The sequence below is a fragment of the Aspergillus piperis genome (genome assembly GCF_003184755.1).
Source record: "Aspergillus piperis CBS 112811 unplaced genomic scaffold BO85scaffold_6, whole genome shotgun sequence".
In the NCBI taxonomy this organism is placed as follows: domain Eukaryota; kingdom Fungi; phylum Ascomycota; class Eurotiomycetes; order Eurotiales; family Aspergillaceae; genus Aspergillus; species Aspergillus piperis.
The window spans coordinates 659,539-677,782 of NW_020291596.1; the positions used below are offsets into that span (position 1 = coordinate 659,539).

An 18,244-nucleotide genomic window follows, 5' to 3' on the forward strand; every position below is an offset into this window, starting at 1 on the left:
TAAACTAATTTATTAATTATATTAATTTCAGAATGTACCTCAAGAAATTATTAGTCTATAGTTTCTTATAATATTATAAAGACTAATACTAATTAAAAATAAGATATTATATTTATTATAATCTTATATAATCTTTTTCTTATATCTTTTTTATCTGAATAAATAAGGTTACAGAAGTTTATTATTTCTCTGATTTATATAGACTTATAGAAGTATATCAGACTAAGATAGAGATATAACATTAATATTATATATAATTAATAGCTTGAGATTATATAAGACTATCTAGTACTATTATATTAATCTATTATCTTATAATAAGAGTAAATCAGGAGCACCAGCTATACTTTACTTATTATTTATATTAACCAGTATATAGCTGGAAAAGATTAATACAGCTTTATACTAATATATAATATAGCTTCTAATTCAAAGCTAGTAAAAGATAATTATATATATTAATTATATTTATTTCTTTTTATTATATATAGAAGCAGCTATCTAGCCAAGTCTACTATATCTACCAACTCTAATTCTAGATATCTATTCTGTAAGCACTATATTATTAATATTATTTTAATAAGCACGAAGATCCCAGTCTTATATATAGATTTAACTTTATTTTTTTTAAATATTCTAAATATAAATATTCTTTTTTATCTTTTATTATTCTCTTCTTATCTCTCTACAGACTTTTCTTCTAGTATTGGCTATTCATAATAAATAATCATTTAATATCTATTATTATTTGGGTATTATCTAACATTAATATTATATTATATCTTAAGTAAGTTAAACATTACTAGGTATACTCTTAGTCAGAGATACTGATATATATAAACTTTAATAAAAATCATATATAAATAAATACTTGATAAGATTATCTATCTCTATTAATATATAATTATATCTTCTGGAGTTATCTTACCATATAATAAATATAATAGTTATAGTATAATTAAGGCAATAAATTACTTTAATCAGATAATTAAAAGAGATCTATTTTCTTTTAATCTTATAGCTTAATTTATCATAGCAGTATTAATAGCTTAATATAATAATAAATCTCTTTTTACAGGCCAAGTGATGGGGACTTTTATTAATTATAAATTAAGCTCCAGCTGCTGGGAAGGAAAGTAGATTCTATAAGATTAAAAATAGTTAATTAAACTAATCTAGCTATCTAGAAAAATAATATTAGCTTTATATCTTACTTATTTATTCTAATAACTGAAAGTCTTAATACCTGGTTACTCATGCTGGTAATACTGTTTAGTATAATTACAGGTTATGCTTAGAGTTAGAGATATAACTAATCTTATTAATTAAGCTAGACTTGAGTGTAAAGATATAAAATTTTTATTTAGAAATCTATCTATTATATTAATCAAGAATTATAGTATCTGGAGGCAATATAATAGAATAATAACTGAATATTAATATTATAATCTACTGGATAGCATAGACTGCTCTATATAATAAATAATGGTTTCAGTTATTCTGGCAGGTTATCATCTAGAATATTATCAAGTTCTTATCCTGTTTTCTAAGCTTCCAGCCATTCTACTAATCTTCTGGGAGACCCAGATTAATCAGTAAATATTCTATAAAAATTCTGGATTTTATATAGAGTATCTTTAAATCTATATACTAGATACCAGGCAAGATCAGGATCATATTTTTTCTATTAAACCTGATATTATAGCTTTTTTCTAGATATTTATAAAGTTAAGATACATTCTACTTCCTATTCTTACTTATTAATAGTGTTGCATGGAATCTTAATAGAAATATGATTTCTAGAGAAAAATCTACTTTTTCTAGATTTTCTAATATTTCTAGGCCTCTGGATAGACAAAGCATATATAAGATAATATGGCTTTTTATTAAGAGAAAACTGAAACAGAGGTATCTCAGGTTTATTTAAAGAATTTAGCTTGAAAAAAAAGAAATATAAGGTTCCAGATATACAGGTTTTGATAATAAAAATAATATGTCTAAAAATATCTTAGCTGCTGCAAGACTCTGTAAACTGTATAGATATTATATTATATAATAAGTTCCCTGAATATCCAGAAAATATATAATTAACTATTTTCTTTATAGGTCTATTTACATGTCTATATTTCTTAACAAAATACAGGCTCTCTTCTGTATTAGAATAGTTAAGATAACAGATAGATATAATATCAAGGCCTAGATAGTAGTCACAGGATTACTAGTTTTTTTGTTTTATAATTTATATTTAGATAACTTCAAAGATCTTTTACCATGGCAGCTTTATGATTATAGATAGAAGATCTAGATTAAAGATAACTTCTATTACTTAATAATTTAATATTTCCTCAGATCCTGCTGAACAAGACTAATCTAATTCTAAATAAAGTTAATCCTCTGTACTGGATTCAATTACTACAGTTAAAAGTAATTATTAATTATTCAGAAATAGTTTATATTTACTGACAGCTAGTTTTGACATGTACTGCTTTAACTACTATAAAATATTATCTAAAATATTCTAATTATTTTCTTATTCTTTAATAAGCTTGTCAGTGCTTTTATTATAATATATATAATATAATAGAATACTATAAAGATTCATATTATAGTTATTATTTAAAGGACTTGAACAACTTTAATTAATTATATTAGATTTATCAGAGATACAAGACTATATATCTGTAAAAATAAATTAGATTATTATATAAAATAGGTATATATATAGCATATATATCCTTATCTAAGAAATGATCCTGCTTCTGTAGGTCCGGAGATAATATATATAAATAATTATCAAGACTTATAGAGATTTTACTTCTTTCACAGGTTATTATTCTTCTGAAGGAGCCAGGGGAATCAGTACTTTATCTAGAACTAGAGAAACACAAAGTTAGGACTATAGACTAAATATCAGTTAAATAATATAAAATAAAATACTAATCTCTAAAAGTACTGATTCACAGAATATAAAAATATTAAAAGCCTTACTACTGGTTTCTCTGTATATATACTAGTTATCTATAATTAAAAATATCATTTATAATACTGTCTTCGCGAACTTGGATAACTTGATATTAAATAAATTTAATTATATAAGATTATATAGAGAGTCCCTCTCATGAGAACAGTTAAAAAGAAGAATATTATTATTATAAAAGAGAGTGGTACCGGCAGCTGTATCTAGAAAAAAAAAATATAGATTTATAGACTAGACAGAAAGAGCCGGCTCTGGCTGTAGTAATTTCAAGAGTTATAATTAGTAAAACTTGATATTATCCAGATTTATCAGAACTTTTTATGATACTGGCTGGGTTATTATAAAGAGATAGAAAGATAAAACTAGAAGATTTTTAAAGACTGAAATAATTAAAAAAAGATAATGGCTTACACAGTTTTTTATATAGATATAAATAAGGCTAGTTTTATAATATAGCAGTTCAGTATCTAATCTTTAAAATTTAAGATAGCCAGGTAATCAGTAGAATAGCCTAGAAACTTATAGATAATCTCTTTAACTCTGATATAGTCCTAATTAGTCTAGTAGATCTGAATAAATATTAGACTTCTTACTATTAATAAGTCTATTAAATAATACTCCAGGAAATACAAGCCATATAGAACTTCTAGTTTGGGAATCCAGAGATCCACTGTCAGGGCTGTACTGTGTAGTATTAATTAATAAATACTATTAATATAATAATAGTAAAGTTAGATATATTATCACTGTTAGACATTGATTGGTTATCTATTAGAAGAGAATAATTAGTAAAAAGAAGTCTTTCTCTTATATACTTTTATTAATATATAAGACAGAATCAGGATGAGCAGGAGTAATTAAAGTATTTTTTTTAATTAATCTTAATAAGATAGCCTTGTTAAGATATATTATAAGATCTTAGAATAATTATCTAAATAATATACTAGAGAGAATCTAGGCCTTAAGATAGGATAAAGGCTTTTTCCTTCCAGGCTATCCTCTATTAATTAATCTTAGAAATTCACAGGAAACAAAAGAATTACCCAGGATCATTGTCACGGTATATGTAGCCTGGTAGAATTGATTCTGTTAAATAAATAAAATCTTTTTCTTCTTTTTTATCTTCTCTATTCTTTAGGCAGTAATATTTCTTATCTCTAAGTCTAGAATATTTATATCTAATATAAATAGTACATGTACTGAGTACTAGAAAATAAGTCTATAATTTATAATAATAAGCTAAAGAACTATATTCATGTCTATTAGTAGAGACAGTAGGTTATGTAATAGTCTGAATTTTTAGTTTAGGCTGGAAAGACTGTACAGTTCAGCCAGAAGATTAAAGATGACTATTCTATTATACAGGACAGGTGAAACAGGAGTAATGTTGTAAGAAGAAAAGTAAACAGTTATTATCAAGTAATATATCTAATTCTTATATAGTCCGGAAGATTAGAAGACAGGGTAGTAGATGACAGCAATACTTTCTCAGGTATAATACAGGATACTAAACTGTATCAGGATATGCTAAACTGGATATAACAGGGCAGCGCGGACAGCTAAACCCGAATAAGGACATAACTGGAAACAGTAGTAGTGGTTTAAATAGAAATTCTCCTTAACAAGAGTTTCTGATTGTTCAAGTGCTGTCTTTATTGGTGCTTTCTGCCTAACAAGTCCACCTTACTAGCAGGTTGACTAGCAGGGGTCCGTAACAGACGAGCCATCTGGCTCAGGTATTAAAAATAATCTTATATATTTCTAGTTCAGAATAATATAAATCTAATAATAAAAGACGGGAAGTTTACAGGAAATACTATAAAAATAAAATCATATATTATTTCTGTATAACTTTAAGAATATTTAATTATATTCATATAAATAGATTAGTAAAAAAGAAATATAAATAAAAAATCTTCTTATATTATTTCTCTTTTTTCTTCTCTTCTATCTCAGGATCCTTATTTTTTTAGTAATTTAGTATTATTTTATTCATTCTTTATTATTTTTTCATTAATTCTTTATTATTCTTATTATTATATATTAAGTATTTAGTAATTAAGTACTTTTTTATATTCATTTCTTATTTCATTTGCTTTTATATTGTGTATTTTATATTAGATCCTTTAATATACCTTCCAAGATAATTTCTAAGAGTAAGATTTATATATTATAAGAACAGCTTATTAAGATATAATACTTTTTTATATATACTACTTACGCACAGTAAATACTAACTTTAATATCTCAAAAAAGATATTATATAATATAGATTATTATCAGGATACTCGTGCCTCTGTATTATATTATTAATATATTAGAAAAAAGATATATATTCCTGTATATATTACTTAATTTTCTTTATTATATTAAATATAAAGCTAATATTAACTAGACTTCCGTGTCATAGAACAACCTAGGGGAGTTGCTACAGACAAGGCCAAAAAGACCATCATTACCCGCAGCTACCTGCGGACCCCTAGAATCCTGCTTATATAGACATGTACACACGGGAGTAGGTGGTCGCTACCACCAATCTATTACATTCCGCGGGCATACTGGGTAATGTTTATAATTTTACTAAGATTTTTAAGTAATAAGTAATTCTAATAGACTCAGACCAGTAAAATACAAATATTAAATATATTAGTTTTAAAAAAATATTAAATCTAGTTATTATATATAATTATATAGAGTCAGCTCACGCCTGTCAGTTTAATCTAAAAGAAATCTGAAAGACTATTCAGATATAAATATCTTATATATTACTAGAATAGATAACTAATTAATAGTATTTTAATAGAAAAATTTAAGAAGATATAATATATTTCTTGCTATTTATTATAAAATATTCAGTTTATTAACTCTTCTTTTCCTAATCAATACTATCTCCAAGAAATATTAAATATTTAAGTATAGTTTTCTATTACATTTAATACCAGAAGATAAAAGTTATATAATTTAAACTTCAGCTCTGAAATACTATTTAAATACTATTATTAATATAATTTATATTTAATTTTCTAATATTACTAATAAAGCTGTATCAGATAACAGAAATAAATTTAATAGATATATTCCAGCTTTCTAGATTAATAAGCTTATTAATATATTCTCTATCTTTATTTTCAGCTTATAAGAAAACCAGGAATTTCAGTTTTTAGACTTTAATAAAATAATTGTATTATAGGACTAGATCAGTATTAAATCATAGTAGATAAAGTTATTAATATATATAGATATAATCTATCACCTTATAATGATATTTAAAATATATTTATTAATGTATTAATATAATATTATATATTTTTAATTTATTATTAAAGCCTAAGTCTATTCCAGTTAACTAATCAGTAGTATTTTATCTAGTTTTCTTTAACCAGTATAGTCTTTAATATATTCTCTAGTAATCTTAAATACTTTTCTGTATATTTACTATATTTCAGATTCATCTATATAAACTAAGTGAAATAACCAGAATTCTGAAATTAGATATATATAATCATTATATAAATCAGTATTTTATTCTTTTATTTATTATTAATATTCCTTTCTAGACCAACCAGCCTGGTGGAGTGTATTACTGATAATAGATTTTAATATATATATATTAAATTTATCTAGTAGAAAGAGTTTTATTTTATACTAATATATTCATAATCAGCTTCTGCTCCAAATATTCTTTAATTATTTAAAGACTTTACTTATATATATTTAATGTCTTGGCAGCTCTAGCACTGTTTTATATATTATTAATATTATATAATTCAGGAATTTTTGATATTATACTATAATATAGCAGTATGATACATGTAATTAAGTTAGTTATATTATTTCTGATACTACTTCTATTTCTTATATCTTTCTATACTCTGTCTTACAAGTAAGTAGCTGTTTATATATTCTTAAAGATTCCTAATCTAGTAATATCATAGTATAAGCTAATTCATGACATGATTCTAAACAGATTATTAATTACTGCTCAGATAACTGGCATGGCTAATTATAGTAAATACAGTATTTAATATATTTATTTAAATCTATGACTTTTTAATAATATTAAAATACTTCTAATCAAGACCAGCCGGCCATAAATAGTAATGCTGTAATTTCTTATTAAAGTAATACTAGTAAAAATCACTCAGTTTCATTATAGATAGAAATATCAAACCCCTGCCAGTATATACCTAGAATAATATTATACTTACCTGTCTGTTCCAGGGATCTACTAATATTTCTATATTTAAAGATTTTATAAAATAGCTATTTTATTATTATAGACAGTAGCCAGAGCCCTAATCTGTGCTAATAATAGATAATATATTATTTTATTATATCTTACATGTGGGACAGATGTGCAGTAATACTAGGATAAAATTATTATACTTATCTTAATATTTACTAAACTTTAATCTTATCAAGGAGATATTTATAGAATTAAGAATATTTATTAAGTATAACTGGAAGATATATTAAGAGAATCCTAAGCCTAACTTTGATATATATCTAGACTAGTATATTAATATTATTAATATCAGAAAGCAGAGTACAGAAAAGCATTTTTATTATATTAGAATTACTCTAGAACTACTATCTCTGAGTATTAACAGGATCTACCAGTAATTTAATATTCTACTTTTATATTAATTAAAATATTAATAATTAATCAGGATAATCTTACATATTAATAAATCAAGAAATATTATTTTAAATAATATATATTAGCTATGCCTTTATAAAATCTTTCAGAACTTGATTATAGCTTTTAGATACTAAGCTTATCTAGATAAATAGTAAATCATGTGTCTAGATACATCTATTAAACTTTATAAATATTATAATAAGAAACTAGTCTTATTATTTAATATTAATATACTACTTTATTTTTTTATTTTTTATATATTCTCTGATTATAATTAGTTCTCTAACTATAAGAGTCTCTCAGTTATATATATTAAATAATTTTTCTAACTCAAATCTTAGATTTATCTCTTAGATTATTTTATCTTATAGTTCTAATATCTCCTCCATCATTTTCTGACTGAAAACTATCTTACTAATTTTTAATATATTATACAGAAAATGTTTTTTACTTATGATAATTATATAATTATATAAATCTGTATTCTGCTATTAGAACTAGCAGCAGTAAAGATTATATTAGATAATATTTATCTCTTGTTTTTCCAGCCACAGTCTGACTATAATATTTATATACTTAGGTAAATTAGCTGCTATAATATAGTAGTAGTCTATCTATCTAATAATATTTATAAGATAATATCTGCTGCAAGTATAGTATTATATATAATCTTTATCTTTCTAATTCTCTAGTCTAGTTTTAGATTAATAATAAATATTAGAGACAAAGTCCTGAGTTCAAGAAATAATATTTATCTTAGTAATATTATAGTCAGCAGGCTAACTGCTATTTTAAATAATATTATTTAATTTAATTATAGCAAGATACTATGCAGCAGACGATTCCAGTATACTAGGTTATTTAATAAATCTCTACCAGTATTGTTGAAGACTGTATCTTAATTAAAGAATAATTATATAATCAGAAAACAGCTGATCAGTGAAATTTTGGTTAATATACTATATAAAAGTAAAAAGATAAGAGAAGAATTTTTATAACTGAAAATTAACTAGCTATTTTCAATAATATATAATTATAAAGATAATAAATATAATTATTCAGTATATGATCAGACACAGTTAATAAGCTATTCTGAATATAAAACTAATAATTCTTATATTTATTATAGCTTGATTACTTCCAGAGATTAGATTATAAAAGATACTAAAACTTATAATTCTATTACTTAGGATCTAGACATACTCTATTTTGAAATAAAGATTACAGGACTTATGAATAAATTTCTATTACTAGTTATTTACAGTATTTATGATTATTATAATTTATATAAAAATAAATAGTAATAAGAATATGCTGTGCTTGCAGCTGCTATATATATTAAGACTCTTTTATTAATTATTTCTACTTATTACCACAAGAAATCACGTGTTTTAAAACAGCTGGTTTAAATAGTTCTCTTCCAGAGAAACCAATAGTTTACAGGTCAGGAGGGCAAAATCATTAAAATTAAAGAATTATTTCTATAATAGAACAGACCTAGCAAGATTACTATCTATAGATTAGATAATATTAGAAAAACATAGATTACACTTAAACTAGCCTATTACATAAGAAATTAAGATTCTAAATACTTGATTTGCTGGATTACATGTACTAGTTATAAAAGTATAAAATAAGCTTATATAAATATTATCTTAAAGCTTAAAATAACTAATATAAAACTAATAGAGATGAAAGAAAAGATTAAAGCTTATCTTAATTAAAAGAATACTGGAAAGTAGTTTATTATCTTTAATAATACAGATAATATAGAAATATAAAGTATAAATAATATTACTGAAATAATATTAACAGATTTTCTTTCTGAAAATAAATAGAATTATATTTTATTTACTACATGCAGCTGTAAAGTAGCTGTAAAACTAGTATTTTTTTATATAATTACAGTTACTGAGTTGAACACAGAAATTTTTATCTAAATTTTAAAGAACTTACTAATTAAGAAAATATTATTTAATAATTATATTATAGTTTTAAGTCTTCTTAAGCAGCTAGCTTATTTTTCTCTAGTAATTACCTAGACAGTAGTATATATTAATAAAAACAGTATTAGTCTCTCTAATTATCTTCAGTTTCTACAGGACTAGGAGCCATATATAATTAAACTATTAAATAAAGAATTTAAAAATAAAATATATTATAAAAATATCTAGAATCCTGTTACTCTAACTTAGTTTATCTTTTTCTAGTAAATCTAATAATTAAATAAGCTGATAACAGATTATCTGTTATTCTTTATTTATATTAATTCTTATAATATTCCACAGTCCTTACTTTTCTAACTAATCTTGAATAAGGATAAAACTAATACTTTTAGTCTTTTTAAGGCCTTCTTCTTTATTAGTAAAGAAAGTAGGAATAGTTCTTTAAATCTATACTGATTAGTTTATCTTATAACTTAGAACTGGATAAAAAAGAACTAATAGTTCAGCTAGTAAATAATAAAATCTACTAACTAATTAAGCAAAGTTTTTCTAGATAATAATTATATAAATTAGCAGATATAGCAGGAATATCTGCTATATACTTTTTTATTAATAGCAGAAACTGGATTTCAGAAGAAGGAAGAGAAATATATTAATTTAATTTAAAATATTTATAATTATTTTTCTAATAATAGATAATAGAAGGAAGCAGAAGAGCTGGAAGTATAAGTATTAGAATTATATAAGTAAATACTAAAGATTAAGTACTTTAATATTCTTACCAGCATGAATAATCTGGCATCTATCTACTGGAATCAGGGATAATAGAAAAAAGCAGAAGAGTTGCAAGTATAAATATTAGAATTATATAAGTAAGTATTAGGGACTGAGTATCCTGATATTCTTACTAATATAAATAATCTAGTATCCATCTACTAAAATTAGAGATAATAAAAGAAAGTAGAAGAGCTATAAATATAAGTATTAGAACTGGATAAGTAAGTATTAGGACCTGAGTATCCTGATATTTTTACCAGTATAAATAATCTAATATCTATTTACTAGAATCAGGAATAATAGAAGGAAGCAGAAGAGCTGCAAGTATAAGTATTAAAGTTATATAAGTAAGTACTAGAACTTAAATATCCTAATACTCTTACCAGCATAAATAATCTAGCATCTATTTACTGGAATCAGGGATAATAGAAGGAAGTAAAAGAACTGTAAATATAAGTATTAGAGCTAAATAAATAAATACTAGGATTTAAATATCCTGACACTCTTACCAGCATGAATAATCTAGCATTTATCTATTATAGTTAAGGATAATAAAAGAAAGCAGAAGAGCTGTAAATATAAATATTAGAGCTTAATAAATAAATACTAGAATTTAAGTATTCTGACACTCTTACCAGCATGAATAATCTAATATTCATCTATTAGAATCAGGGATAATAGAAGAAAGCAGAAGAGCTAGAAGTATGAATATTAGAATTATATAAGTAAGTACTAAGACTTAAGTATTCTAATACTTTTATCAGTATAAGTAACCTGGCCTTTATATGGAAAGACCAGAAAAAAATTAAGAATTCTCTTACTTTAATAAAACAGTATATAAAGCTTTATTATAATTTACTGGATCTAGATTATCCAGATACTATATTCTCTTCTAGTACTCTTAATAACTGGAAAACCATGCTAAATTCCTTGATATAATATAGTTAAAAAAGCATACTTATCTTTTTATTTCTTATCTTTCCTTGTCTCTACTTTATTTTAAAATCTTTTTTTAAAAGAAGGATCTGGGATGGCTGATATATAGTAATCTATAAAATAAACTTATTCTTTAGATATTATTTTATTATTTTAGAAATTCTTGGTTTCTAGTTTACTAACTAATGTTCCTTGTAATGATTAGCTTAATAAAGTATATTTTTAATATAATTAGCTTAATATTCACGCTAAGAACTCTCTAAATTAAATAAGAAATATCTTACTGAGTAAACTGATTTTACAGTTTATTATATATATAATAAATATCTTTAATTATAGATAAAACTAGAATATTCTAGCAGTGTCATTACCCTGGGTAATATAAATATATTATATAATAATTTCTAATATCATGCTGAAAGATAGATAATATTATTATTTATTATATCTTTATAATAAGCTTACTGTTATTAATTAGTATACAGGTTTTAGTCTTAGTAGTGGAATATTAAGAAAAGAGAATAATAATATAGATAGAAGATAATTCTGAATTATATAGTATAGATATAGATCTAATCTTTTTATTAAATAATTATAAAGAATTTCTAATATTAATAAAGTTAACTTCCACAGGTATCCACCTTTAATTAAAAAGGCTTTGAGAGTACTAAATAATTAAAAATTAGAATAGAGTCAATATATTATGTATTTATTATAATTAGCAGTTTTAGTTATTTATAATATGGTTAATTTACTGCTAACCAGTATATTATAAATAAGATTAAGTATTGATTAAGCTAGATTAAGAATTATTATATTACTTGAATTACAAGTAATAACCAAGTATTAATATAGTCTTGGTAAGATATATTAGATATATAAAGAATAGATTAGAGATATATAAAGCTTAATTATTAATATAGTATTTAATTATAATATAAATAATAATTTACTATATAACAGCAGGTTAAAGATTTTCCTGCCTGATATTTAAATATAGTTTAATATAGTTTCAGGTCAGGGTTACTAAACTAATTAAAAAGAGTAAGTAGTAATACCAGTATCTGGATATACTATAATTATATATTTTACTTTATTTTATCTTAATATATATATAAATATTATTTCTTTGATTCTGAGAATCCAGATCTTTATTAACCAAAAGCAGACTTACTCCCAAATATTAATAATATTTTATGGAGGGGTATTATTAGGAAGTACTAGAATAATAGATATATAAGTATAGATTAATTGAAAAAAGATGCTTATATATTAATATCTTAGTATATAATTAAAAATAGCTAGAGTATATAGTCTTAATATTTAGCTTTTACTTCCATACTAAACTATTAAATTAATAAATTAGATTTAGTTATATTAAATACATAACCTAGGCATATACTAAGACAGATATTTTCTTTTCTTTTTTTAATCAGGCTGTAAGTGGTACTACTTTAAATATAAAATAAAAAATAACTATACTGGAATATACAGGTGAAATATTATAAAAGAACTAACATATGAGTCTTACTCCTGTTTTATTTTATATATTATATATTATCAGAAAACATGATAAGTTCAAAAAACTGTTATAATATTATTTTATATCTAAATAAATACTCTTGTATATTACCTTACTACTATATATCTTTATAATTATATTATTACTTCTTATATAAATTATAAGAATCCTCACTGCCAACCATATTAACCAAGCTGTTAATAATATTTTTATCCAAGATATTTAATAAGAATTATATATCTGGTTAATCTGTATTATTCTATTTTTCTATACTTTAAGACTCTACAAAAAAGCCTAACTGGTATAAGTAAATTAACTAATTAATTTCTCATGCTATCTCAGAGTTCTAATTCAAAAGTAAGAGCTCTATGATATATAATAATCATAATTCCTGAGTAATCCAAGTAATAAAAAATACTTATGCAGAATCAGGAGTTTTATTTTCAGTAAATTATACTAGATTAACTTAGGAAACCCAGCCTGATAATTAGGCAAATCTCTCTTTAAAAATATTACACTCTAAATATCCCTATATAAACTCAATAACTTTAATCAAATCCAGCTTCTTTTAAAAAGACCTGTCCGGATTATCTGTCCATAATTACTAAAGCTAATTATAATAATTATTTCAAGTAAAGGACTTTTTATAGTATATTATTTTTATAAGCCAGATTTTTTTAATTAGTATCCAGTAGGCTGTCAACACATGGTAAAATCAAGAATATTCTATATATTTATATCCATAGTTCAGCATATAATTAAAATCCTTGGATTCTAGTATAGCTTCTTTAGTAATATAATTACAGAGTCTATTATCTATAGCAGGATAAATCACTGTAATTACTTAAATAAAATAGAAGTATATTAAGGAACTTCTGTATAAATCATAAAGAATCTTTATAATATATTATCAGATAATAATCTTAATTATCTAATTAATCTTTATCTAAGAGACTACAGGCTTTTTAACTTTATTATATATTATCTTAAATTCAAGAAATATTTCCCTTAGATTATGATATTTATAAATATCCTGAAGAAGGCCTAGCTTAATATTATATTTATAATAATTTATATTAATCTGCCCAAGTATATTAGTAGAAAGAATAAGTTTAATAAAAATTATATTCAGGAAGAAGTAATCAGACATACTATAATTAATTTAAATATTATAATTTAAAATCTTTTGAAAACCCCATGGAACTATTTATATATATAAAAGAAAGACAAGCAGTCATTTATATTATTCAGATTTTAGAAAACCAGGATAATAAGCTCCACAGATATATTCTGTATAAATATATTCTTATTTAAAAATATCTTAATTATAGCTGCTTGCCTGATAAATATAAATAAAAGATACTATATATATCAGGCACAGTATATACAGATATATTTATAGAAGTAATTAGCTTGTATACCAGGAATACTAGATAATTAAATTAACTCCTGGGAGCTTTTCTTTTTTTAGCCATGAAAATATGAGCTAATAGAATTATTTCAGGATATTAGACAGATATTATATAAGATTAACTAGCATAAAATAGAACTCCAGGATTCTGTCTATAGTTAAGCTTGTTATCTAAAAGATTTATTTCCTGCAGCAGTAATCTAAATAAATATATAAAATTACTAGTACCAGACAAATATCCTGGTATAGACTAAGTATGGCTAGATATATACCTCTATCTAATTATAAAAATATTATTTACTTAGGAGATTTAATATATATTAATATAGATAATCATGAAATCTAAGAAAAAATAATATATTTTTACAGAATCATTCACTACTATATTAATATAAAATCCTAGTAATCCTTTTAATAAATAATTTTATTTATCTTATATTCTTAGTATCTATTCTACAGTTACTAGACTGAACATAATATATTAAAAAAATAAGATATAATTAAACTCTATATAAATATAATATAAGATAACATCCTTAATATTCTTATTAATTTAACTAAATTTCTAGGTACCCTTCCATCTAAGTGTAGTTCTTATATCTAAAATAGCAATTATTCTTGATAATCTGATTATTAAAAGCTAAGAATATTTTATAGTATCTTAATTTAACTCCAGTCTTTAACTATTTATATAAGCTTCTTAAGAGTAATAACTCTTCTAACTTTATTACTGGACTTGTTATCTAAATATTATTATTATTAAATATAGACCTAGCAAAAGTCTATATTAATAGTAATTATATAATCTTAGCAAGATTATATAATGCTATATAAGGTCAGGCAGGATTAGAAATTAAAAAAAAAATTATTATAATTCTCAGATATCTTATTTTTATTATTATTAAAGTATTACTAGCTATAACTCCAGCAGAGCTGATAGAGCTAGTTAAGACCTGCTAATATAAAGCTTATATATTATAAATATTAAACTACCTTAACTTCCTGCAGGCCTATATATTATAGAAATATAGAAATAAAAGACATAAAATAATATACAGCTTACTTCTTTCTTTATTTATATTAATATCTTTTTTCTTAACAGATATTTTAATTCTCATAATAATAACTATTCCCTCTATCTAAAAAGACAATATACTGCAGATATAGTTTATTATCTATTCTATCTCTTCCAACTTAAAAATTCTTACTGCAGATTAGCTTTAGATAATAAAGTCTATTTCCTAAAGTATTTACTTACTTTATAAACTATTATATTAAATAAACTAACAGGTATCTTTATTCTATATTTCTATATACTTTAATAACTTCTATATAATATTCTAGAGATTTTACACTAACTTATACAGCTTAATATTTAGAGCCTGTACTTCTATTAATATCTACTATACTGAAGATAAATAATTATATAATCTAATATTAGAGACTGCCCGTGTTATGTAATCATCTCTGAAAATATTAAAAACTTATATTTTTAATCTTATATATTATTTCTACTAAAATAATAATTACTAGAAACATCTTAAGCTCTTATTTTTAAAACTAATATACTATGAGATCAGGTCACAGAGAGTACTAAGCTTTAAATAATAATTTGGCTGAAAGTATTATAAATTCTTAACTATTATAAAAGTCTGTTTCTAGCAGTGATTCTACAGAAATTAAGAATAAAATCTTTGTAATAACTAGCTTTAGTTATAAGGAACTCCAGGTTATAATATCATATTAGATTAACTAGATTAATTATCAGAGAAGTCAGTTAATAATAAGAAGAAAACCAGAGTTCTGGCCCCAGAATATATAATATAACTAATCTAGTAAGTTAAGAAAAACAGGTATATATTACTTCTGAATTCCAGACTATAATTTATATATTATAAAGGCAAAACTCATGTTCAATCACTTTCTTTAATCTTAATCTTTAGAAGATCTATAATTAATTCTGAATATTAAATTAAGCAGAATATCAAGTAATCTTATTAATAAATTAGCCGGCTTTATTGATTCGCAGAAGTTCAAAATACTTAAATATCAGTAAAATATATCTAGAGATTCTTATATTTAAAGACTAGGACTTAATATATTTATTATAGAAAAATTCTTTATAATATCAGATCTAGGAAAATTTATCACTTGTATATACTTTTACTGGATGGTATACTATATATAATATAATCTAAGTTCAGAATTATTTAGATTGGAAGACTAGTCTAAATTATTTTTAAAGAAAACCTTGGTTCAGCTTATCTTTTTAATATAAAATATAACTATTCTAAAATTATTAAGAATATTATAAATCATAAATAAATATGAGGAACCAGAAGTAAAGATAATATAATAAATAACTATACTTATTCTATATTATTTTTATCTATAGTTTTCTTTTCCAGCGCGTCGGGAGTATAATATAGACTGTTTCTATATTTTTATCCAGAAATATCAGTTTACAGCCTATTCTTATATTTTTATCCTTGCTTAAAAAGCTATTCTACCAACTAAAAGAAGTATATGAGGTTGTTTTATAGGAAGAATCCTATTTTATAATATTAGATAGCTGCACTTTCCTTAATAAAAGATCCTTATAGTAGCAGTATTCCATGTAGATATCCTTTTTTTTATTCATAAAAATTCTTTCTAAAGGTAGCTTTATTATCTTATTACTATTAATAATATTATATATATTCAAGATTATGCCAGATAAGAAGTAGACTTTAAATTTTTTTTATCATATCACCAGCCGTCTTGGAGCGTAGAAAAGAAGATTTAACTAGTATTATAAAGATTACTTAAAATATTATTTATAATAAAGAAAAGATAAAGACATCTTAAAGATTTTCTAGAGTAAAAGAAACTCAAGTTATAGTTAATAAGAACTAGAGAACTTTGACCAGACTTTACAGTAGTATTAATCTAAGAAGGATCTTTGAAGATCTGCTGCTAGAGGCCATGATTAGAATCCAGAATATTTTTAATATCTGATAGAACTAGAAAGTTCTTGATATCTAACTAAATATTATATAGAATACTAAAGAGCTTTATTAAGAATAACCAGTATTATTACTGGTGCTGTAGTTATAATAATATTATTATTTATTTGAAATGTTCCAAATAAAAGAAATCTATAATCTAACAGAAGATATAAGATAAGCCTTCATATTTAAGTACATGATACATATGTACAGTACTGTATATAAATATGAAGTATTTAGTCTTATCAGATCATAGACTTATCAAAATTAACTATTACTAATATCCATATACTTTTTCTCTTAGTAAAGATATTTACTCTGGATTACATCTCCTTGAATCTTATCACTGCTTATAAAAGCTAGAAGAAAAATATAAATCTATAATATATATTATATCTTATTATATTAATAATTATACTTATCCAAGCTTTCTATATTTTCATTTTTATACTGAATAATAATCTTTCAAAGCAAGTTCTTCTATATATATATCTGTGTGTTATTATCTTCAGGCAAGATACAAGACTTATATTACAAGAAATCCTGATAGAATAGTATAATATTATAATTAACTCTGAGATTAATATCCAGTCTATTAATATCACAAGTTATACTTTACAGTGGTAAGAATATGGAAGAAAAATAAAGCCATAACTTAATATAACCAAGACCTATATTTTCATTTTAATTCAGAAACTAACAATTTCTACCTGTTATCTAAATATACAGTCTAGAAATGAGCCAGGACTTATAGTACAACAAGATAAATTAGTACCTGTTAAGTCTATTTATAAACTAATTAGATATATATTAGTACAGTACAGGTAAGTTAGGTTATAAGAAAAGAGTAGAAAAAGTAAGTATTAGATATAATAATTATATAAAGTACTGTACATAGTATAATCATTTAATTAAATATATAAACTATAATTATAACTACAGAGCTTGTTTATGGTAAGAATCTTTGCCCAAACTATAAAATATTTTCCTAAATACTTTTTCTATTTAAGAAAGCTGTCTATTATATCTTACTATACTATTAAGCT

General features: G+C 23.0%; 1 protein-coding gene across 1 annotated transcript; it reads right to left on the reverse strand.

Annotated features, from left to right (window-relative positions):
- Positions 1 to 16,762: 16,762 nt before the first annotated feature.
- On the reverse strand, positions 16,763 to 16,948 carry BO85DRAFT_369558 (uncharacterized protein; the record flags this gene model as incomplete). Its single annotated transcript, XM_025655928.1, has 1 exon — positions 16,763 to 16,948. A coding segment is annotated over one exon (186 nt), but the record flags the coding sequence as incomplete, so codon positions are not given.
- Positions 16,949 to 18,244: the final 1,296 nt, after the last annotated feature.